General features: G+C 47.1%; 2 protein-coding genes across 3 annotated transcripts; both read right to left on the bottom strand.

The window, feature by feature from the left end:
• Window positions 1-979: 979 nt before the first annotated feature.
• LOC135813998 (transketolase-like) lies at window positions 980-10,912 on the bottom strand. Its single transcript, XM_065327045.1, has 11 exons — window positions 10,665-10,912; window positions 8,800-8,870; window positions 6,919-6,965; window positions 5,310-5,429; window positions 4,898-4,995; window positions 4,483-4,674; window positions 3,893-4,223; window positions 3,289-3,610; window positions 2,270-2,487; window positions 1,754-1,970; window positions 980-1,532 (listed from the first exon to the last, which is right to left on the bottom strand). Exons 1-11 carry the CDS (start codon window positions 10,745-10,747, stop codon window positions 1,363-1,365), a joined length of 1,869 nt encoding a protein of 622 aa, XP_065183117.1. The 5' UTR covers window positions 10,748-10,912; the 3' UTR covers window positions 980-1,362.
• A 408-nt stretch (window positions 10,913-11,320) lies between these two features.
• On the bottom strand, window positions 11,321-22,842 carry LOC135813999 (vasodilator-stimulated phosphoprotein-like). Of its 2 annotated transcripts, XM_065327046.1 has the most exons (12): window positions 22,628-22,841; window positions 22,375-22,540; window positions 22,056-22,224; window positions 20,396-20,500; window positions 19,418-19,800; window positions 19,106-19,185; window positions 17,999-18,020; window positions 17,722-17,752; window positions 17,258-17,288; window positions 16,275-16,425; window positions 13,487-13,544; window positions 11,321-12,299 (listed from the first exon to the last, which is right to left on the bottom strand). In XM_065327046.1, exons 1-12 carry the CDS (start codon window positions 22,630-22,632, stop codon window positions 12,274-12,276), a joined length of 1,227 nt encoding a protein of 408 aa, XP_065183118.1. In that variant the 5' UTR covers window positions 22,633-22,841; the 3' UTR covers window positions 11,321-12,273. The 2 variants fall into 2 exon arrangements, with proteins under 2 accessions (XP_065183118.1, XP_065183119.1); XM_065327047.1 differs by lacking the exon at window positions 20,396-20,500 and having other exon boundaries at window positions 22,628-22,842.
• Between the last annotated feature and the right edge of the window lie 1,091 nt (window positions 22,843-23,933).

The following is a 23,933-nucleotide window of genomic DNA, read 5'->3' as shown; positions in this document are numbered from 1 at the left end:
CTTTTCCCGCGATGAAGCACCGGGCTGGGAAGCGGCATATCGGCGCATGCACTGCATGATGTGATATCAGGAACAGTGTTTACGGACTCTGCATCTACAATGTACTGTAGAGGCAGAAATTTTCGTCAGTCAATAATTTCGTCCAACTCCAAAGAATTAGAAAAGGAGTTCGTCCGGTTGAAAATTCCGTCCATCGATCACAAGAGTGTATTGAAAAGCTGGGCAAATCGACATTAGTCCAGCATTTAATTTAGTCCAAAAGCTCCTTGGACGAAAAAGACGAAATTAAATTCCAGACGAATATTTCTGCTTATACAGTAGTCTAGATCTGGTCTCAGCCTGTGCGCATAGATCTACGACTCGTAATCAGGCCATTTATAATTCTGCATCCAGCACGGTGGATGTGATAGAATCAAAGCTCAATACTGCCAATAGACAGTACAGGGATAGGACAAGCAACATTGGAGGTGAATGCCATGCAATCAATTCACGTGGATTCATTTTACCAATTTATCACATTGACATCATCTACTGCTCATATCATTTCATTTCCTTGAAGTACTACCGGTATTATTAGTTGTAAAATACTGTCACAGTCTGTGAGTTCCGTTGCCCATAAAAAGATGCCGACTATGTCCAATGCCCACATGCACAGACAAGAGCAGGCAAGAGACTCGAAAAAGACTCGAAAGGGCAGAGGGTGAACACGTCTCTGTGTGTGAGTCTGAGGGAGAGTGAGTGAGAGAGAGTGAGTGAGAGAGAGAGAGAGAGAGAGAGAGAGAGAGAGAGAGAGAGAGAGAGAGAGAGAGAGAAAGAGAGAGAATTCCGTCGCTGTGTAGATCTACCTCAGCTTGCTCAGGGTGTGCAGACTCCACTGTAGCCGCCAGGGGGGTGCTTTTTCTAAGTACCAAGACTTTTCGTGAGTTGTCCCCCCCCCCCCCCCCTCCCCCAATTCCACCAGCACTAGCACTGGCAAGCATTCCTTCTTGAGATCTGCTATTCTTAAGTACGGGAATAAAAAGAAAGCTGTGCAGCAATATGCAGCCGTCCCTAACCCTACATACCAGATCACAGCAGGACTGGGTACGAGGTAGTCGTGAATCGTGAAAAGGTGAGAGGAGAGGAGCACGCATTCCTAGGAGTAAACATGAAGAATATGAAGGAAAGTAAAGTAAAATGGCAACCCAATGAAATTGCTTAGTGGTCACCATGGTCACCGGTGACTGGCACAAACACCGGAAAGCTTAGGAAACAAGAGCAAAAAGGTGCTGAACAACTTCAAAGCAAGAAGTGTGAAAATCTTTTTTTGTAACAAATAGAAAGAGAGACCCTACGTGCCACAGAGCAAAAGGCCACTGGTCTCTAAGCCATGGATTTCTTGACAGCAGCGATGATCTTGGCAGCTGAGATACCGTGCTCATCAATGAGAACAGCGGCGGGTCCACTGCTAGGCACACGGCTGACACCCAGGATCTGCAGTGTGATGCCGGCTTCTTCGCACACAGCCTCAGCAACAGCACTTCCAATACCGCCTAAGAGAATCATCACACACACAGCAAAACACCAATCATCACGCACAGCACATCAGGCGAAAGGGCAGCACATAAGAAGGGAGCCAAACCGCAACACTCTAAAGGCACACGAGCTTCCAGGGACACTGAATTCTATCGCCAGACAAAGTATCCTACCTGCAACGAAACTAGAAACAAAACCATGGAAAAGAAGTAGTACCTCAAACACTGATTTCACTTACCCTCGCGATAATGATCCTCCACAGTGATAATTCTGTTTCCAGCTGCACGGGCAGAAGAGATGATGAGCTCCTTGTCAATGGGCTTGACGCAGAAGACATCGAGCACGCGCACATTGATGCCCTCGGCAGCCAGGGTGTCGTGTGCCTTGACGGCTTCCGCCAGCGTGACGCCAGCACCGATAAGCAAGGCCTTGTCGCTCTCAGTGGACTTCACCACCTGTGGAGTGTAACAAGAGATCATAATCATGAACATAAATACAATGAACATGAACGACCACAACAACAACACGCGTGTACACTGTGACTTCAAAGTATAGTTTAGAATAGATTGAAGAAAGCATGGGGCCAAGACACTGGACCACTCAAGGATTTATTGTCATATCGGTTGATTTCAACAAGTATGTTAACAACCAGCAACGGACTGCAGACTTCTTGAGTTTATAAACTTGTGCATGAAAAGACCGGCATCATACCCATCGGTCAAGTGTGAACTGGGCAGATGCGAGCAACACATACCTTGCTCTTGCCAACAGCAAAGGTCTCGTTCATGTCAGTGTAGATGAGTGGCAGAGCGGGGCGGCTGCTGCGGATGAAGACAATGCCTTCGGTGTTGGCGGCCAACTCCACAGCACGCTCCATGGACACTGGGTCGGACGGGTAGAACACGGTGGCAGTAGGAATGCTACGGAACATGGCCAGATCCTCAAGAGCCATCTGAGATGGACCGTCCTCACCTGTACCCAACAGCAACACAGAAGCGCGAGCGTATTGAGGCAAATAATCAAATCAAGTGCGCTAGCCAGTGGAGAACTAGAAAACCATCAACAAAGCAAAGCAAAAGGCAATACATGAAGTAGTTTGTAGATATTTCAAAGTCCAGCAACCAAGTTGAAACTATTGGGTAGTGGGTCACACTACATGTGCACTATAAGTCGGATAACATATGCACAGTGAGTACAAAGTATCAAAGTACTCTGGATAATAAAACATACCACATGTATATGTATACAAGTAGGATATAAAGCATGATGCTCTACCACAGAAACCAGTAGTACAGTCAGGCCTCGCTTAACCGCACACATCTGTTTTCCATAAAAATATCCGGATAGGCGAGGGAACCGGATAACTGAACACACATACTGGATATGCATGTGGCATGTCAAAAGCAGTGACATCGTACATACATGTAGACGGGTCCTATGCAGTACAACTAGCGTGCACAGTATGTAAAACAAGAGAGAAAAATGACAAGTGCATGCAACTGAGTGCTATCCACATGCATCCAGCAGGTCAAGGACCTCATTTGCTTGTACGACTCCCTGATTCCTGCTTCTGCTAACGGATACGACAAAGCCTTTGTACACATTTTAACCAGTTTGTACACAAAATCATGCACCGGTATGCGGATCGGGAGGTCCGGTTATGTTGTATGCATAACATATGCTGCACATCGGTAACCAGCGATTTTCTTCCGGATGGCGAGGGATCCGGATAAGCGAGGTCTGACTGTACACTGAATGGCTAGCCTAGCTTACCAATGGAGACACCGGCATGAGAGCCGACCAGCTTGATGTTAGCCTGCGAGATGGCACCCATTCGGATCTGGTCATAGGCGCGAGAGAAGAAAGCAGCAAAGGTGCTGGCAAACGGAATGGTGCGCTTGCGGCATCCACAGCCAGTGGCAACGCCGACAAGGTTCTGCTCAGCAATGAAGCACTCAATGAAGCGGTCGGGGAACTCCTTCTGGAAGGTGATGGCGAAAGTGCTGTTCTTGGTGTCGCCGTCCATGGCCACAATGCGGTTGCTGCTCTGACCCAGCTTCTTCAGCGCTGTGCCGTAGGCAACACGTGTCGCAACCTGTATAGCAGAAGACGTTACACACAGACACGCATGCACTCTCACAGCATCAGTCACTGCTATCATATAGCAAATAAATCGAACATGGTAACATCGCCTAGTGAGTATGCACGTCGAGTAGCAGATAATACTTCAGCATAAACCATGCAACAAGTACTAGTATACAACGACTAGGTCCGCACCGAAAGACAAACAGGGTATACAGTGTGCAGACAGTACAGACATAGTACGGCAGATCATCAGTCCATTCCTCGTCAAACTAAGTGGCGTTATTAAAGTTACCTTTTCATCAGCACCGTAGGCTGGTGGAGCGGACAACTTGATCTCGGCATCCTCATTCTCACTGAGAGTGCTGGTTGGCTTGGCTGGAGCAATGAAAGCTTCCATGTTGGTGTTCTCCTTGATCTTGGCAATGATCTCGGCACCGCGGTCACCCAGTGGCTTGCCGTGCCAGTTCAATTCATCGGAGATGCCAGCGGCGGCGTTGTCATGAGCGTAGCCCTTGAACGTCTTGGCAATGAGCGCTGTTGGCTTGTCGGTGCAGTCACGGCCCTGCTTGAATGCCTCCACGAGAGCAGCGATGTCATGGCCATCCACAACAATGGCATTCCAGCTAGTAACAACAAAATTGAAAACAATAGCAACAAAAGCGAAGATACAAACTGAATAATCGAACAGACAGAAACATACATTGCACACTAGCATACACTGATGAGATCAGATCTTGACAACATTAGTAAGAACATACCGTCTATACGCTTGTACATAGCGTTACAAGAAAAAGTACAAAAAAGTACAAGGACGGTGCAGAACCAAGGATACAGGTGGTGTGCTTTGAAACAACGCACACCATTACTGAACAGATGACATACCCGAACGACTGCAGACGCATTTTGTAAGCCTCAGTGTCGTGCTGCAGAGCGGCGGGGTCAGACTGGCCAAGACGGTTGACATCGATGATGCCGACCAAGTTGTTGAGCTTGTAGTGGCCAGCGAAGGCAGCAGCCTCCCATACACTGCCCTCAGCAGACTCGCCATCACCCATCATGCAATACACACGGTAGCTGCAAGTTGATTGACAAAACACAAGAAGTTGGTGAGAGGCAAGCAAACACAGCCTTCCCAAACCGTACAGCAGAATGCTCTAAAAATCTAAATTCACCCACCTTTAATATCAAAGTTATTCTCAACAGCATATCATGCAGGCTTGCATACCCACATGAGTCTTTTCACCATCATCACAACAACACAGCAGTTGCACACTCCCACAACAATAGACGCACTTACTCAGACTTGTCGAAGTACTTGCCGGTATAAGCCATGCCAGCAGCAACACTCAGACCCTGTCCCAGAGATCCGGTGGCTACATCAACGAAATCAATACGCTGTGTGCAAGCAGCAAACACACACAAGAAGGAAATTTGGCATCGACTGGCTGATATCAGCAGGAATGACAGATCACACATGTTTGCATGAGCGTGAATGCGAGCAGGCATGTGTGGGCATGTGTGTGTGTGTGTGTGTTGCAAATTTGCGCGCTTCTCTTGCGACGGGCGTATACATGGTGTGTACGAGTACGTATATCATTCCGTGTTCATGCTGCTCGGAAGCTGCAATGTATTAAAATACATTCCAGCTGCCAAGACTATACACTGAGTAGATTCTGCATGGCGACCTGTCACAGTGCGGAGCAACTTACTGGAGTGGGATGTCCCTCCAGAATGTGTCCCATCTTCCTGAGCTGCAGCAGGTCATCGTGAGTCACTCCGGGGTGGCCAGCCACATGCCAGGCTGCGTACAAGATAGGAGCGGCATGTCCCTGTCAGAAAACAAGCACAGCATTCTACTTTTAAACTCATGAACTTGTAAAACGCAGCAGTTGACCCAAGAGACCAGTGGGTCCAGTGCTATGTACTGCTATGTACGGGTATGTTCAGCAGCACACACTTGGAGGAAAGGAGGCGCCGGTAACTATCAAGTGCTAATTTCATATTCGTTTATCGCCCCAGAACAACACGAGACCTTGAGTGCAGTCAAATTTCTTTTCCATACTTTATTTGAAGAACAAGTTTAATCTTGTTTCGGCGACTGCCTCATTGAGAACAGAAAGTAGTTGAACTTGCTGGACTGGGTGGTCTTGGCAGAGAGATTCAAGTACAGTGAAACCTGTATATGCCGCTCAACTAAAGGCTGATTCATACTTCATTTCGCGTACGCGAAAGTCATCGTGCGATTGTCGCGCGTCGACTTTCCCGTACGCGAAATAGTTGAGCTCAGATCAACTTTTTCGCGATGCGACGCGTTTCCCGTACGCGAAATGAAGTATGAATCAAGCTTAAGGGGCCTTCAAAACGTGGTCCCTGTGTACAGGTGGTCTCCTAATCCTGGACCGTATTCAACTGCAAACGATACCGCATGATCCTGGTTGTAGTGGTCCTCTAGGTCAGGTGGTCGCCTTGGCAGGTGTTATTGTACCCAATTTGATTCCGGGTGCGCTTTGTTGAGTTTGTCCCACCGCCATACACCGTGGTATTTATACCGCAAGTAAGTAATAGTTATAACGGTGGTTGCTTAGTGTTCATGACATACATGATTGTATTCTATTGGAAGTCCCAAGCGGGAGCACTGCCAGTCAAATTGACATCAATAGATGTACGGTATAATAATAATATTATAATTACACTGCTGTGTATCGAGCGGTAAACCTGTGCTTGCGATGCCACAATGTTGCCACTAGGGGTGAAACGAAGGTCTTAATTTGCCAAATGAACCTTCTTCATGAAAACGAACGAAGGCGTCGAAGGATTCTTTCACCAGTTCACAGTTCCTCTTGAAGCACACTCTGTGCATGTGCCCTACAACGTACATTACTGTGCACATATTTGCTGTGCAGTCACCACAATTGCCATGCCCATAGCTTTGCACTTTGCAGTTTGCACCCCAAACTGCCCAAGACTACTTCTGCACACCTTGGCCGTGAATGGCCACGCTCAAGCGCAGTCCGTGGCCTACTACGGACTTGCAGTGGCACCTACCGGGAGCCAAGTGGACACAAAACTAGTCGACTGCACAAACTACAGTACAGTACCTGCTGTATACAAGGAAGATCAGTGCATGTGTGTGCAGAAATCGTGTGTTGACCTTCTTTTGAATTGAGAACGAAGGTTCTTCGAACCTTTGAAACCTTCGTTTCACCCCTAGTTGCCACTCAATACACAGCATCTCAAGATGAAGACGTAATCGCAAAACCTCTGTACACAGCTGCGAGTATGCGGCCATCACCAGGATTGATGTGATGAATAATGTACCTTGGACAGGATGAAGCGGTCATTGTTGGCACCACGGGGAATGCTCACTGTAGCCAACAACACAGGCAAACCAAAAAGTATCATCAACCACCGGATATAGCTGTAGTACTAGCTCAGACAAGCTATGTACATGCATAGCATTAACAGCACCTTTAATAAGCCTTGCTCGTTTGATCCTGATAGGTCTCAGACATGCATCCTGATCCTCACTGCACCCACGCCTACATTTGCCTGGAAAGCTAATCAGGAGCAGGGTTTCTCTAATACGTATGCATTGGAGCAAGGGTACATAATCCAGAGTTCTGCATCAGGTTCGCAAAGTGGAGTGCGTCGCATACATCATTCTTGATAACTCATTGGAGCCAAGATTGGTGATTACACGTGCTACACTGCAACAATACGACCTGTGACACCAATGGTTAACAACGAAAAGCGTCATCCTGAACCCATATGCAGAATTGCACATTCTGGAGTACCATATTTTCTGGAGTATAAGCCGCACGCAGATTTTTTTGTCACGAAATACAGACATCTATCGATGGACTTCTTTTGTGCTCGGGATGGCAGTCGTGAGTCAGTCAAATGGGAATTCAAGTCGGCAGGAAAAGCGCGAGGTCCCACGCAGGGAGCGACACACAATTCCCCAAGTATCGCTGAAGTCGCACCAACCTCTTCTTTACCGTATTTATCACCATTAATTCGACTATCATAGTACATGTCTAGAGGTTTTTTCGAATGACTCACCATAGTACATTTCCCACTCAGAAGTCAATAAAACATAACGTTTGCCACTCAGCTGACTTCCGTATTAGCGCTATACATACCGTACTGGCAATATATGTTGCCGCAGTGAGGCCATGAAGCGTTACATTGGCACATGTTTGCCGCACGCAGGGCGTTACATGCAAAGTCGCACAGGAGCCGTACACAGGTTTCTATATTGCCGCAGTCCTTTTTTTGCTATTGCCGCATCACTTTTTTGCTATTGCCGCATCATTTTTTTGCTATTGCCGCATCATTTTTTTGCTATTGCCGCATCATTTTTTGCAAACTGCAATGAAAAGATCGCCGCACCCCGCCGGACGTGCGTTACGAACTCAACGAAAATTTGTCGCACTAGCCTGGTCGCGCGTTACGCCGCACCCCCCTGCGTTACGCGTTATGCGGCAACATATATTGCCAGTACGGTATACCGTAAAATCCCGCCACAGCGCCCCGTCTCTCCCATCCGCCCCTCCCTGACTTCTTGTCAGGGACGTGATTGATTGTATCCTCGTATGACTCTGTCGCAGTCTGTGATGCCGTACTGCACTGCAGACGCGTGCTCGACCCCGTTGGAAATGTACGCAACAATGCCCACCCTCCTGACCCGGGATCGCACAAACCCTGCGTTCGGTCGGGTCTGTACGACTCCTGGCTCTTGACCTTTGGTCGGTGTACGAGATGCACGAACAGTTTTCGTAGGGTGAGTACTTTTTCATGTAGCACTGATTGTGGCAAGTAGGACTCGCCCATCCGCCCCTCCCCACCTGAAGCGTCGAGGAGGTAGGGGCGCTCTGGCGGGATTTTATGGTATATAGACAGAGAGTATCTCAGTACACATTTCTCCCATATTTGGCAGCATCCAGCAGGTTTGCCACTCAGCTGTCTTCCTTTTACGGCAGTGCGAGAGGTTATGCGATACACGTCATTGCCACCCCAAATTCTTCTATATAAGGGGTTTCTGTACCCGCTTTGGGCATTTTGCCACCCCAACTGGCTCCTATATATGGCGGATTTGACGTTATCGCATAACCTCTGGAAAATACAGTATGCACCCTTGATTGGAATAAATCACGTACACAGTGCACAAATGCAATACCTAATACAGCAAAACCATACCGTCGTAGCGCATCTCATGGTGAAAAAGCACCGCCATGATGTCTGCTGCCGACATGCATGATGTCGGATGGCTGCAGACAACGGAGAACAATAAACACCAACGCTTCGTCTCAACTTGTGATAAATAGTGTGTGTGTGTATTGCTCTACCCTGCATTCTAGACTCTTCACAACACTAGTGGTGGAAAACAGTTAATCAGTTCAGGCCACAAATCCCAAGAGATTAACTCACACGTTTTCAACGTCACCGCTTCTACACTGTGCGCGCAGTTCACTCGATTTTTTCGTCCACCACCAGGAAATCGTCGCGGGCTGGTTTCTGTGATCATTTTCCTTCTACCGTGAAAAAGCGCAAGCCTGAATGTTCTAGAATCCTCTTGTTTTAGACTAATTCGAGGCCGCTGAACATGAAAATCGGGTGTTCCTCCCGGAGCCGAGTATGCATCTGGTCGAGATCAGTACTTCGCTATGCCTCTGCACAAAGCGTGACAGTCATTTTCGTTCAAGCAAGACATGTGTCGCATCAATGGAAAGGCTACCTAAAAATAGCATCGCAAGGGAGTACTGGCCACAGGATCAGATAGAAGAGGGCTCGAAGTCAGGCCAGGGAGCTGTCATCTGGGCCCCATTTAGATGTACAGGCGAGTTGTGACTGCATTTTTTGGCTTGACCCGGGCCGGAACTGAACTCCCTAATAAGGGCCCGGTCACACATGCACTCAAAAGTAGCGGATCCGCTGAAGCGACGTCGCAGGAGCGAAAAATGCCATGGCAATGGCGAAAAGCGGAGCTTCCGCTCCAGCGGAAACTCAAATCCGCTGCCTCCAAAATTGTGGGAGCGGAACTCTCGCTGCTGCGGTTTCGCTTCAGCGGAAAGCACCACGGTCTGCTGTATATGGACTTGCTACAAGAAATTTATATGCGTATGATGTCCATGCAACAAAAATGCGTGCAAGATAGTCGTTGGGCCCGTCTATTCTCCGTACCGTATGCACCACAGTCCACTTTACTCTCATTTTCCGCCAAAGTAGGAGTTTGCCCTGTTGGTATGTGTGACCATACACACGTTGTTCCGCTGGAGCAACACCAGGCTCACTGCTGCAGAACCTCGCCGCCGAAGTGGAACCCCAGTGCATACATGTATGTAACCGGGCCCTAATGTGGAACCATAAAAATTATTGGAACTGACAAAGGAACTAAAGTAACTGTCAAACTGAAGAAAGGGGTTACCATGGTTACATAGTCACACTCTTCAATCCTGCAGTGACACACTTCTATCATGAGGTATCCTGGGAAACTGCCCATACTGATTTCTTGAATTTGCATTTTCGTGTTAAAGTGAACCAGCAATACCAATAATTATTCCTGGTATAGTAAAGGGGCCAGGGGCCATCCATAATTATCGATAATTTCTTCACGAAACTAATAAAGTTTTGCTTGTGCATGTGGGTGGGTCGTGGCCAATTTTGTTTTTGGGGGAAATATCAAAACCTTTGAAACCAACGCAACGCGACCTAGACTTCAAGTTTCAAGTCATATCATTATTCATATATTTTTAGTTTTGGTTCCGTGAAAAAGTAGTTTATTGCCGTGCCAGTTGACCCCTAAAAATAATAAATCAGACTCCTCTAAGCTCAGGCGGCAGATATCCCACAATCACAGCAGGAGAAACCTGCTTCAACCATTACTTCTCATGGCAGAACTGCGCCGTTCTGTTTAGAGCTTCCGTGCCTGGATACGAGAGTCCAGCCCGCAAAGCACTCAAGCGGTCAGCACGACAAGCTTTTGGCAAGCAGCACTTATTTTTTTTGTGGCTGCAATATCTGCCCGGCGCCCCAGAACTGCACTGCTGCAAGTGCTCACTTACCCAGACTTGGCTGCTGTCGTTGATTCGATACTGTAGATTCGCAGACGGTTGGCGATATCCTTGAGAGTTTGAATGTCCGCCATGGCGAGTTCAGTTGGAAACAAGAACAGGGAGACTTGTTGTAAAGACGGCAGGAGCTAAGATATCCCACAGCTCTGACAAGAATGCAGTACAGTCCCACAAAAACGCAAAGAGTACTTTCGAATACAGAAATTTCAGTACGCTCCGTGTACTATAAAGTATAAAAACTGTAGCCTCGTAGAAGTAGGCTTAGCGGTCTATGCAAGTGTACGTGTGGCCGGTCTGGTCTGTGTTCTGCGCGGAGCTGACTTTTACTTTAGGCTCCCGCTAGCTTCGGCTCGTGATCGTGCCATCTTGACTCGTCACCCTTGCGTGTGTGTGACTAGTGGTCACTATACTGTGTGTGTGTGTGCGTGTGCGTGTGCGTGTTTGTACTTTTATGCTTGACTGCATTTGTGTCATTTGACTGACTGTGAGTGAGCAAGATCAAGAGTAGAGATACTCGTACATGTCACACGAAATTGGTTTGTTGCTAATCTGCCGTAGAGCATGATGACATGAGCAGGTACTGGCAAATTTTGCCAAAAGCTCTTCACTACAGCACTCTGCACTAATTATTTTACAATACACGACCATGATTTGAAGCCATGATGATGACCAATCCAAGCAAGTGTACATGTATTTGGCACATCACCATTTTAGCAAGAGTCCACTGGTGTCTAGATCTACTGCTGCGACAGTCCAGGTCAAGCAAATCGACAAAGCAATCTCAGCGGCATAACAGGGAAAAGGCAATCAAGTTCTCAGTGGTAAATAATTCAATGGCGTAAGAGGCGAGCCAGCCACATCAACGTGTGCTGAGCTCATTAATCCCGCAAGATACGGACAAGTGTACTGTGTAGTGTAAGTACTACACCGTAGTGACGGCAATCCAAAGGAGATGTCAAAGCTCAAGACAATTATTTCATGCGTAGAGCCGGCTGGCAAGCTGAAGCTACACCATGCAGTGTATAAGATGTGTACAAAAGGAGCCAAGCTTTGTCACTCACAGCGACGGTAGGAAGAACAGATAAAAGAAAAAAAATGCAACAGTATGCTATTACTAATTTACTAACTTCATTAAGAGTATAACCTGAATGATTTGAATGCGCTCAAAACGGGGAGGAAGCAAACCCTGCATCGCCAATGGACGTAGTTAGGTCATCCAAACTGACAATGCAAGAAGAGGGCATGGTATTATTATACATGGGTAAAGTGAATAAGATACTAGACGTTAGGGATTACATGCAGCCAGGAAAGGTGAATTTGAAAAAAAGTAAGAATAAAAAGACGCGTGGACGAAATTAACTGAACAAACACAGATGCCGAGGCATGAGCAAGAAGCAGTGTGCCCGCTTCAAGCTTGTATGCCAACTGTATACTCATTTTATATCTTGATCTGAGCACGTGGCACGCACGCCTAGATCCGATGTGATGTCAGTCACGGAGGATGGTGGCATAATGGGTGTCCTTACACACATAGTCACTTCAGCATATCATGCCACCTCTTGCCTATCCGAACAGCAACTTCTACCAGACTTGTAACTTCTCACTTGCCCAACTCTGCCTTAATAGCTGTAGACATGGGAAGAAAAGCAAGAAAGAAATTCATGTGGGTATGCCGATACAAGGCCTGGGTTGCCGAGTTTGAGACATATACATTTGCTGTGTACTGGGAAGTTTGGGCTGATAGCATACCAGTGCATATGCACCCAGTGGGTGTGTAAGGATTGCATTTTAATTTCAGCCTCTGAGCTCCACCATACTGACCAACCACCACAATCTCAATCCCTTGACAAGACATGCAGAATCCCTGGATTTCTCTCAAAATCCCTGGATGGCACAAAAACAAGTGAAAAGAGCTTTTCCCGCCAAAAAAACGTTCGACTCTGCAGCTGTGCGTACAGCACAGATCGACCCTGTAGTGCAGTTTGATCAGTCGGCGCCCGCTTGTCACTTTGTCAGTGCAGATCTTGCATGGTCAGGTCTTCAAAGTGCTGTGCACAGTTCGAAGTGCGAATGAGCACCGTACATACCTTTGAAAAAAGTTCAAAAAACCGGGACATTCGGGGAGAAACCATGGAGTTTTCAATCCTGTATCAGACAAAACTTTGGTTTTTCCGGGAGTTTGCTTGAAATCCCGGGACCCCGGGAAGAGTGTTGATTTCCGGGATTTTCCCGGGAAAAACGGGAGGGTTGGCCAGTATGCTCCACAACCGGTCACATCAAAAATGTCAGCCTGTACTGTTACTGCATCTATGCACTCGCATAGTGTGCCGAGTACTGTAAATGAATTTCGACCGCAATCAATTTTAGGCCTTCACATTGCACAGTCCTGTGGATAGATCTCACATCTGCCCCCCCCCCCTCCCCCCTGCCCCCCCCCCCCCCCGCCCGACACACAGGCATTATTTTAAAATACATGCACCGTAAAGTACGGCAAGAGAACCCACCTTGCTTTTACAGCCAGGGAAAGGAAATTGTACGGCAGAGAGCACGTTAGTGTGCATAATGTGAAAACCCTAGTGTACTAAGGTCACACTTAGCATGTTCTCGTGCGGAGCTACAACGCAAACTGGGTACGGATTTGGCTGCACAAAAAGTACAATGTGTGTACAAAGTACATGCCGTATGACCTACAGACAGAACACCGAATCCACAGCACGGCCACGAAATGACTAGTTGGTGGGGTGCTCTCGCGGTACCTAACGGTACTACTAAAAGCTAATGGGAGGGAAGAAATTGCAGACCTGATCACTTACCATCAATGATTTCAGTTTTGATTGCCTGAAGTTCCTTCTTGACATCAGAGAGGATTTCCTGTAGATAAACAAAACCAGACATTACAAACACAATGCTGTTGTCTCCCATACATAACAAGGAGCCATATTTGAGGGAGGGGGGGGGGGATCCTGAACTCTTGCTAGGTTAACAATTTCCTTGATGTCTGCGACAACTTCTGTACATTCAGTGCATATGCTGCTCTACAACACTAACTGCATGTAAATCCACTGTATCCCATAGATGTGCATTGCATGCTGCAAAAGTTAAACTTCTGCGACAGACATAATTATGGTGGCGCAAGTGCTGCATGTCACATCGCAGAAAGTGATATTGTGAGTCATGCTCCACGGTGAAAGTTTGCACCAAAATACAAATTTCTCCAACTGAATATTCGTTGTTTCACCCCTAATTCTTTGTTTACAAAGGATAAGCACTGACTCTCTACGGCTTTACCATTTAATAGCACACATGCTGCATATCAAGCTCTACTCCTCGCACACATTGAAACTGCTGAATTCTCCCCTATTTGCATGTATTTCATATGACTGAATATCGGCCAATATACCGTATTTCCTTGAACAGCTGCCGCGGCCTGTATTCGAAACTAGCAAAACGGGTGCTGTCCTGAAAAATAGTTGTACGTCACAATGTACGTGCTGTATGCGTAGAGTTCACGTACGATGCGCACTGTTGAACCTTCGTTGTCCAGCTACACCGTAGGCTAGTGCATCTTCATTTCTTTTCGTGTTTAACTGAAAGAATATCATGGAGAAGGAGCTCGAGTGTCAACTAGCAAGTTAGTTGCTTGTTCAGCAGCAGCAGTCCGTCATGGCGACGGGGATGAAGTGGAGGAGCTTCAAGAAGACGTGGATGCTGAAAAATTTGGATGGAATATTATAGCAGGACGCCGCAAATTTTGTTCTCTGGCGTTTGATTTCTCTTTCTGCGTTCGTTCCTTTCACAGCGTCAGTGTCCACTTTCTCCTAGACAAGTTCTCCGATCTGAGTTCTTGGTTTTTGTAGATATGACGATCCTTTAATATAGTGCGTCTTACATTTCATCCGTTTACTTTGTTTGCGTACCGTAAAATACCGTTGATCCTCCACCCCCCCCCCCCCCACCATGTTGCTTTCCAGCTGGGTTTTCGGCAGGGGGCGGGAATTAGATCAAGGCTGTCAAGTGCAGTACGATGTACAACAACGTAGAGGATCAGACTCGATGTGCTGGATTGTGCACATTTTCATCCTGGATTGGCACGTATTGTGTAGAGCAGTGCAAGCGTCGGTTCAACATCGTATTTCGTTGCATACGCCGAAGTCGCTTCACAAGTAGAACATTGACAAGGAGCGGATCAACGGTACCAAGAGTACATAACCAAGAGTGTGCAACTCATCTTGAGCTGCGATGGGTTCACCCACGACGGAATTTTTTTATTGCGTCATTCTTTGGCAGAAATATGATGAAGTGGGTATGCTTTCCCGCGCCTGTTTCGTAGATACGGTGAGAGTTCGTCAGGTTCAAGACACATCGATCTATCGTCCGTTGTTCTGCTTCGACTACCGTAGCTGTAATGTACAAATTATTTGTACTTTGATCTCTGGCTACGCATGATGGCATCAGTGAGCCAAACCGCCCCCAAAGACTGATGTCATAAAAAACATTCCGCCATGGGCTGGAGGATCGTCGAGTTGCACACTCTTGGTTATGTACTCTTGACGGTACTTTACGGTACTATTGTCTTTTTTGGTGGTCGATAAAATAACTCGTCTTCCTCTTCGTTATGTTGCGAGGTCAACATCATGGCGATTTGTTCCCTTCTTTAGATCGCCTTTGAGTGCTTTGTCCGAAGCGAGAGCAGCACTAGCTGCAGGTGAAGGAACATGACATCATAGCTGAAGGTCATCTCGTAGCTGTGAAATAGCATACAAATTGTGAACTGCTCTGCACTTGTGTACAAATAGCCCTCAGTTCAAAGAAACTGGCGGCTGGTAATCAAGGGGCGGCGGGTGTTCAAGGAAATACGGTACTCTAAGTGAGACTCTTTCAGAAAACTGAGCGAGTACTCAAATATCCAGTGTTTATTGTTTCACCCCTAAATTGTAGGGATATGAATTTAACCACATCCGCTGTAAACATGTGCCACACTTCACCGGTGCACCGGCTATGCAACTCCCTGTTCTTTCTGCACCCCGATGCACAGTCAAACATTAATAAGTGAGACACCCTGGCGATAGAAACAGCAGTAAGTGTAACATGCAAAGCTTTTTGGCCACTTCAAAGGTATCAGCACACTAGAATGTGCATGGATCATCATGACAACGGACCATACATGCAGCGCTTTGTACTGTAGTCTGATGACAGTCTTAGGGCGCTTTCAGACTACCGATAAAAAGTAACGGAATGGGAAAGTTCAAAGTTGCCAAGGTGACTTGACCACATGACATTACTGGCACTTTGCCTGCGGAACAGCTTTACTGCTGCGGCAGAAATAGCATTCCGGCAGTAAAAAAGGTGCCCAGGCTGGGAGTAAGGGATAATCTCTTCTCAGTGCCGCGGTGAGAGCTGCACAAGTAACGTTACTTTACGGGACCGGGGTAGTGCGAATGTCCTTCACGGTTTGACGAGGCGGTCGGTAGTCTGAATGACCCCTAACTAGATGCATGGTACACAACAGGTTGACATCTAGCCAATGAAATATGATAGCCTACAACTCATATCCATGAGTGAAGAGCGGGATTCGAACAAAGCACAAGGTGAAAAGCTAACCTGCTTGAGCTTTTGCAGATCATCCGAACTACAACCAATACTGGTTGATGAAGTCGATTTGGCCGCTGAACCAAAATTACGATTAAATCCACCGGGTGCTGGCTTTGCTGTGGAGTCGGTTTTCTTGAAGATGTTAGAGGACGGTTTCGCCCTATATGTGTAAAACAAGAAGAGAGTGCACATACAAATTGAGCAAACCGGTAGCAAAATAATCATTACATCTATTATAAGCCCCAGGGCTATATTTTTCCAACCAGTCACAACCCTGGGCTTCAAGACCAGGCGTATAAACTTTCAACCATCTGGTACATGATTGGGCATTGGTGATTACTGATTATATATTGATAATTATACCAGTAGCACAAAGTTTCCCAGCAGGTATGGTGAATGCAGTTTTTGTACTTCCTGGTGCACTAAGTCCGTACTTCTTAGCTCAATCACGGACTCGTGCCACATGTATGCACGTGTTCTGTGTAACGTCAAACATGAATATGCATGACATACAGTTATCAATTACAAACGCAGCACTTATATTTGAGACTGCGCTTGTAATCTTCGAAGCACTCTTGGAGATCGCTATAGATATGGTATGAAGCACAGTCGGATTCGAGGCAAGTCTGTCTCTACATCATGCACAGACTGGAAACGTCTTGTTGCACAACATGTTCTGCTAGCATAACTTAGCAAGGTATTGAAAGGATGGCCGGATAGAGTGGCATACCGATTCATCGTCTTCGACCAGCTCAATGAACGAGAAAGCATGTGCCAATGGAACCTCTCTGTGCTCTGTGGCTATTACTGGTTCACGAAGGCAGTTTGCTCTATAACATAAACATCTAGTCTTCGACATCAGATGGAATGCATCACTCAGTGACGGTGATCTATGTTGCAAGCCAGTAACCACCATTGGCAAATCAGTCACATTTTCACACACGGGCAAATGCACACTATAAAATAGAAACAATATTTGCCTAAAGACTTACGGCTCAGGATCCTTCTTCGGTTCGGGCTTGTCTGCATGAATGAAACATTGATATGCGAGCAAAACATAGAGATCGTTACGTAGCTATGTTACGTCACAACATATGAAATACCTGTAGTCGACCACAGGGGCTGTGCTGGACCTCAACTCCAAAGATTTTTTTAGTGATGGTCACATGGTACTGGCAAGGGGTGGTAATGAAACATAGTCACACTGGGATCATCCAGCACAAACTAATCAAAGAACATACCCCACTGCACAAAGAAAACAGTAGAGAATGGAAATCCCCGTGGGGAACAGGAAGAGAGCTTCTTTTATGAGGTACTGCTTATCTGACCCAGGATTCTACGGAATGATCGTATTGAATAAACAAAGAACCAAGCATGAGAAAAGCAGTGTTACTTGCGAGGCTGAAAGTATACAGTCAAATGGCTACTACGTCTGAAGATACACACGCATACGTACCTGCAGCACTGGGTGCCGATGGCTCCTTCTCCTAAAAACAAGTACACAGTCAATGGAAGAGCATAGATTCATTTCACTGCCAATGAATTATGTGTAAAAAAGAGAAGAAAAAAGAGAAGAAACACATGAGAGCGAGTTATGAATAGGAACGAATATGTGCTAAAACGATAATGATGGCTGGTACATGCTGGCATTGTATGGCAAGTCAGGAAGGTATAGCTATGGAATGTACAATGGAAGACATCGTCACACTATGCACAGAAATATGATAACTTACCGAGGCGGCAGAAGCTGCTTTTCTGTAGAACAAGTAGAACAAATAAACAGCCAAAAAAAACAATCACTCTCACCTGCTCATGCCAAGGATGTGTTCGGGTGTTTATGAATGTGCACGCAATATCTGAGAAATGTCTATATTTATACCTGTGGTTCAAATATAATTTGCTGCAACGTGTTCTCTCTAAATGACGGTTCGGTTCATTGGAAAGCTAATCGCACAAGCTTTGTAGTGATATCATTCAATAAAGCGTGATGCGGAAAACCGTCCCAAAGACAACACAGGCAGACTCGAGTTATCCAGCGCAGGTGCATTGGAGTGCGCAATGGCAATCAAATACAGTGAAACCTGTCTAAGACGACCGCTCAAGGGACCATCAAAATGTGGTCTCTGTTACCAGGTGGTCTCCTTATCCAGGGTAATTTGACTGGAAATCACATCCCTCGGTCCTGGGTTGAGTGGTCTTCTAGGACAGGTGGTCGCCTTATCCAAGTGGTCGCCTTGACAGGTTTTACTGTACTGAGAATCTAGTGGCATCCTTTGGGGAGTGGAGATCATAACCCTACCAAGGAGTCCAAGATAACCACTACTGAGTGAACATTCTTGTTGCTGCTCATCTGAACCCACAAATTGGCAATTGTGGAATTGATGGAAGTCGTGAAAGGGGCGAAGGGGAACTCTTGAGAAAGCGGAAAACTCCAGGGTACCCAGCCTGCTGAGTTCAGGGTACCATCAAGTTGACATCGCACCCAGGCGACAAGTTGCAAGTAATAAAGGAAAGCAAGAGTACATGAAAACCAGAGTGTGCAGCTTGGGGTCTACTCTGCTATGGGTGTCTGCCACGGCGAAATTCCGTGATTACATCATATTTGGTGCAGATCTATATCTATATCTGAGGCGGGAAATGGCGTAGTGCGTACAACTGAGCTGCAGTTGTGCAGAAAGAGACCTGCTTGAATCCTGCTTGTACGCACTACATCACTAAAATGATGTAATCACGGAATTTCGCCGTGACAGCAACCCATCCGAGCTGCACACTCTGGTTTTCATGTACTCTTGAGGAAAGGCAAATGATCATGAATTCACAACAGCAGCAAGTAAACTCACCTTCTTGCCAGCATCTTTGCCATTTCACCCATCATATCTCCACCGCCGCCACCTGACGACTTGGGCTCGGGTTTCTTCTCCTAAAGACACATACATACAGTGGAACAGAGGCAGCGCTGAGTGGGCTATGTGAACTAGTTCAAAGTAGTTCGGTGGGGAACAAGTATAAAATACTCACAATTCTGAATGCTTCTAGGGATGAGGGCAGCTATCATCAAGACATACAGCCACATCAGGACAGTATTGAAGAACAAAGGGGAGAAGGTCCATACATCATTCAAAGGACCTACTGCAGATCAAAAGTAGACCTACCTGCACTTCAGATCTCTTCTTCAGCTTCACTCCTGCCAGTCCACCGGCAAGTCCACCTCCAATACCACCACCGCCTGAGCTAGGAGGCGGAGGAGGTCCGGGTGGAGGTGGAGGGCCGCCGCCACCTGGAGGCGGAGGAGGTCCGGGTGGTGGCGGAGGGCCGCCGCCAGGTGGCGGTGGGGGACCGGGTGGTGCGGGCGGTCCGCCACCACCTGGCGCTGGTGGTGCAGGTGGCGCAGGAGGCGCCGGTGGTGCTGCCGGTGCTGGAGGCGGAGTCGGGACAGCAGCCTTGGGTGGAGTCGGGACAGCAGCCTTCGGTGGCGCTGGAGGTGGCGCCGGGGCCGCCTTTGGCGGAGTTGGAGGTGCCGGGGGTGCCGCCGGAGCTGAGCAGGAGCCCAGTGACCAAAAATAGAAACACAAACAAATTGGTTAACTGATGTGTAGGTACAGTGCTGCTCAATGAAATCCAGCTGAATGAAATCCAGCAGAATGAAATCCAGCTGAGTTAGTCAAGTACGTGACGGGTGTTGCGCAGCCCTAGGCCTACCAACAGTGGGCTGCGAACTGGCGCAAGGCGCAAACTTGACTCAAGCGACCGGATTTCATAGAGCAGCACTGTATTGTCAATTCATATGCAGCACTGCAGGATACTTTACTGCACGCACTGCTAGTATTGCTGCAAGCTGCAGTCTAAAGAATTCATAACAATTATTCATAGTGGATTTCAGGTGAATATGAAAGAATACAAAAGATTAGAAAAACGGAGTAAGATAAAGCTGCTAAATATGCATGTATACACACAATCCATGTTATTAAAAACAAAGCTGGATTTGCAGAGTAAACAAAATAATGCATTGCACTGTTCTGTAAATCTGATGCAAGAAGCTGGCGAGCAAGGGAACCGGACAAGTGGCGTCCGGTTCTCCTCACGGCATGAAGTGCTCAGAAGTGCCCATATAGGATGAAATAGTGCAGTACCTGCGGGAGGTGCAGGGGGTGCAGCCGGTGGCGCAGCTGGTGCTGCTACAGGCGCAGCAGCAGGTGCAGCGGCTGGAGCGGCTCCTTTGGGTGGAATGACGGTGCCTGCAAGAGTCATTCAGACAATATCAGTGCTTTGCTCTGTTGCAATCAATTGACGAGACACGACAGCATTTACTGCAAGATTAGACAATCTGCCAGTTTAAAATGTAACTTAACTACAGTTGTGGAGTACCGTATTCCTCGATTAATCGACCCGGTCTTTTGTTTTTTGAAGAGGGTTGGACCCCTGGTCTCTTATTTGGGCATGGTCCATTATTTGAGCACGGTCCACTATATTTTCATCGGCACATCGCTGGAAATGGTGGATTTTTAACACGTCATAATAATAGAAGTTCTATATTATGACGTGTTAAAAATCCACCATGTCCAGCGATGTGCCGATGAAAATATAGTGGACCGTGCTCAAATAATGAAAGAAAGCACTATCCACTACAAAAATTGTAGTTGCACAACCTAAAATCACGTCCTTTTTTGATCCACCACGTGCTTTCTTAGTGCGCATGCGCAAAACGATGAACTCAAATAAGAGACCGGGTCTCTTATTCGGGCATGGTCTACTATTTTTCCGTGAGGCCTCTAGGAGGGTCTACTATTCGAGCATGGTCCATTAATCGAGGAAATACGGTAGATGGGAAAGCTTGGTAAGCGAAAAATCAGCGATGGCAGTGTGTGATTGGCTCAATCTAATCCTGCAACTGGAAGCCATAAAGCACATCTTCCAAAGTTACCCCCTCCCCCCCCCCCCCCCCCTCCTCCACACTCTCCGTATTCTCAACAACAATGGTATTTCGTGGGACATAGTAAGAACATCTTGCCAGGGCTTATAGGACATGGCTGTTACACAGATGCAGATCAGTACACACACCGCAATAGGGGTTCCATTCTAGCCAGAATAGCATAGTGGCAGGCCACATGTCCGTGGAAATAAGAACAGATGCTCATCCAGTTTCGTTCTAGTAGCCGTGAAGATCAGCGGGATAGTTATGAGCGCTGTAGAACCTCACCATCAATCATACTAGCAATCAGTTCACATGATAGAACTGACTGAAGACCTAGCAACCAACCGAAGCCATTTTTAATTTGTCATACAAAATATCCGTTCACAATCTGGGCCCTTTCCACCACGCCACCAGCACTGCATTTACGGGCGTCTATTAAAGCGAAGCTGGTTAAGATGCCTGGCATTGATCTTGCGTGCCGCTCGTCACACAATGCTGCATATCGAATTGCAAAATGCTTCCACGAATTCCACAAGACAATCCATAGTCAGAAACACTATTCTCAGGGTGCAGGGGCGGATCCAGGAGGGGTTCCAGGGGTTCCGCGGAACCCCCTAAGTTTCGTAAATGTACTACTGGCAACCATATGCGATTATGCGTGTCAGTGTACATGTATCAGCTAGTAATCAGTTTTGACTATACTGGAACCCCCTGTAGAGGTTGCTGGCTTCGCGGTTGGAGTGTGTTGTTTAATTTGCCACATATGATTTCAATGTTTCAATTTAAGTTCATATTTCAATGTTGCCTTCGTTTCACCGAGTAGAAGGGCAATTTTTTATCACACATACGAATACCGGGTAGTCCACTTCATAACATACCTCCGCCAAGTTTCTGCAGGTGTTGCTGGATGGCATCGGCGAACGCAGCAGCTTCGTCCTTGGATTGGAAGTTGAGACCATAAACACCACGGACGTCACGCCACTGGTGGAAAGTTGGCGTGGCCTGGTTGTACTTCATTCCTTTGTACAAGCAAGAGTTGATGACAACCTATGACACCGAGAACAACAGGTCAACGCAGCCAGTTCAAATATTTGACATTTGTTGTGCCACGGCGCTCCCAGTCTTTCCGCATATTCGACATACAACGCACGTTCCAACTTTCAGCTGCAAATTCCACTTTTATCCTCTTCCACTTGCCTCCTTATCCTGCAATCTGCGACCGACAACACGACTCTGGCTGGTGGCATCATTCGTGTAAAGAACCACACTGGCTGGTCCGTTGACGCCGCCCGAGGGCACCCATTTCTTGGAGGCATCGTCATAGAGTACAACAGCGGCCTTGGCGCCGATCACGGACCGTTCACTGAACAAGAAGAAAGCAACAGAAATCTTCCGGCCGAGTTGTGTGCAAGCGGCAAAACGCCAATCAAACAAGGAAGCACAAACTCACCTCATTTTGATCCTATCCTACTATTTTCTAGAAGTTAGTTCCTATGCGTAGGATCTAGGAAGGAAGATCCTACAGCGAAAATCTAACACCAAATCACCACAACAGGATTGCGGAGAATTGGTTGCAAAGCGTGTGGCGAAAGCTTCTTGCCACACAGATTCAACCTCTTTGCTTCTTTCACAACATGTAGACTACATGTGGACTACAGGAGCTTGTACAAGGCAGATCAACAGTACTGCAGTGGTTTGCGGTTGGGTCTTGCAATCTGATCCCGAACTTCTAGCCAAACTGCTCACATGGCTCCACAACGCGGACTCGACGCGCATTTTCTGCGTTTATATTGGCTCTTGCGTCAAGAGATTTTGCATAAAACCCGCGTAATCCATGCATGCATGCGTCATGAGAACAAACAGGAGCTGAGAGAGAGATCTACAACTACGGTACATGTAACATGTATGAGTACCTTTTAATATGTGGCGTTTTTAGATTCTGCATACGAAAATTGTGGAAAACAGCGCATGGCATGCACTGGTACGGTCGATGCACCGGATCGCGGATCGAGTACTATACTGTGCATGATCAACAGAAAAGTAGGAAATGTACAACAAAGTTGTATGCATGTATGCAGGCGCAGCTATATATAGCTGTTTATGTACCGTACTGTTGATCGGCCCCCGGCCCCGCGCCCCGGCCATATCGCTTCCCATCCCAACTGCAACTGCACGGCAGGGGCGGGATCAAGGCTGTCAAGTGCAGTACGATGTACGACAACATGGATGAGCTGGATTGTGCACATTTTCATCCTCCACTGTAGCACTGTCATGTTGGCCCAAGGTGAAGGATTATTTGACGTCGTCGTGGAAATTACCACTATTGTCTTGACGCTCGAATGAAGTTTGAATTTTCATTCTCCCCCGTGTGTATAGTCTACTACGAGTGTGTAGTGTGATCGCGAATCCTGGACGCTTTTCTTTTTTCGTCAGGCACCGAAAATTTGCCGCAGTCTGACCAGGCCCTTATGTTGTCTGCGGTGGTGGTTTACCCAGGGAGTAGTAATGAGATAGTTTCTTTCATGGCTCCCTGGTTTTACTTCAACCACGGGTAATCATGCAGTTTAGGGTCCCAAATTATTTCGCACTTTCCCAGTGTTCAGTGTACTGTCACACGCGTTTTCAGTGTACTTTCACATGAAAACCGAGGACAGATCAGACTGGGTACTGCTGGTGAACACTGCGGAGCAGGGAGCCGAACGTGTTGTCTTCCGCGCGAACTCAGTGTCTCCACACGAACTCGCAGAGGTACGTCG

Source organism: Sycon ciliatum, chromosome 4, assembly GCF_964019385.1.
Source record: "Sycon ciliatum chromosome 4, ocSycCili1.1, whole genome shotgun sequence".
Taxonomy (NCBI): Eukaryota; Metazoa; Porifera; class Calcarea; order Leucosolenida; family Sycettidae; genus Sycon; species Sycon ciliatum.
The sequence above is the reverse complement of the archived record's forward strand: the minus strand, read 5'-3'. Positions and strand labels throughout refer to the sequence as shown.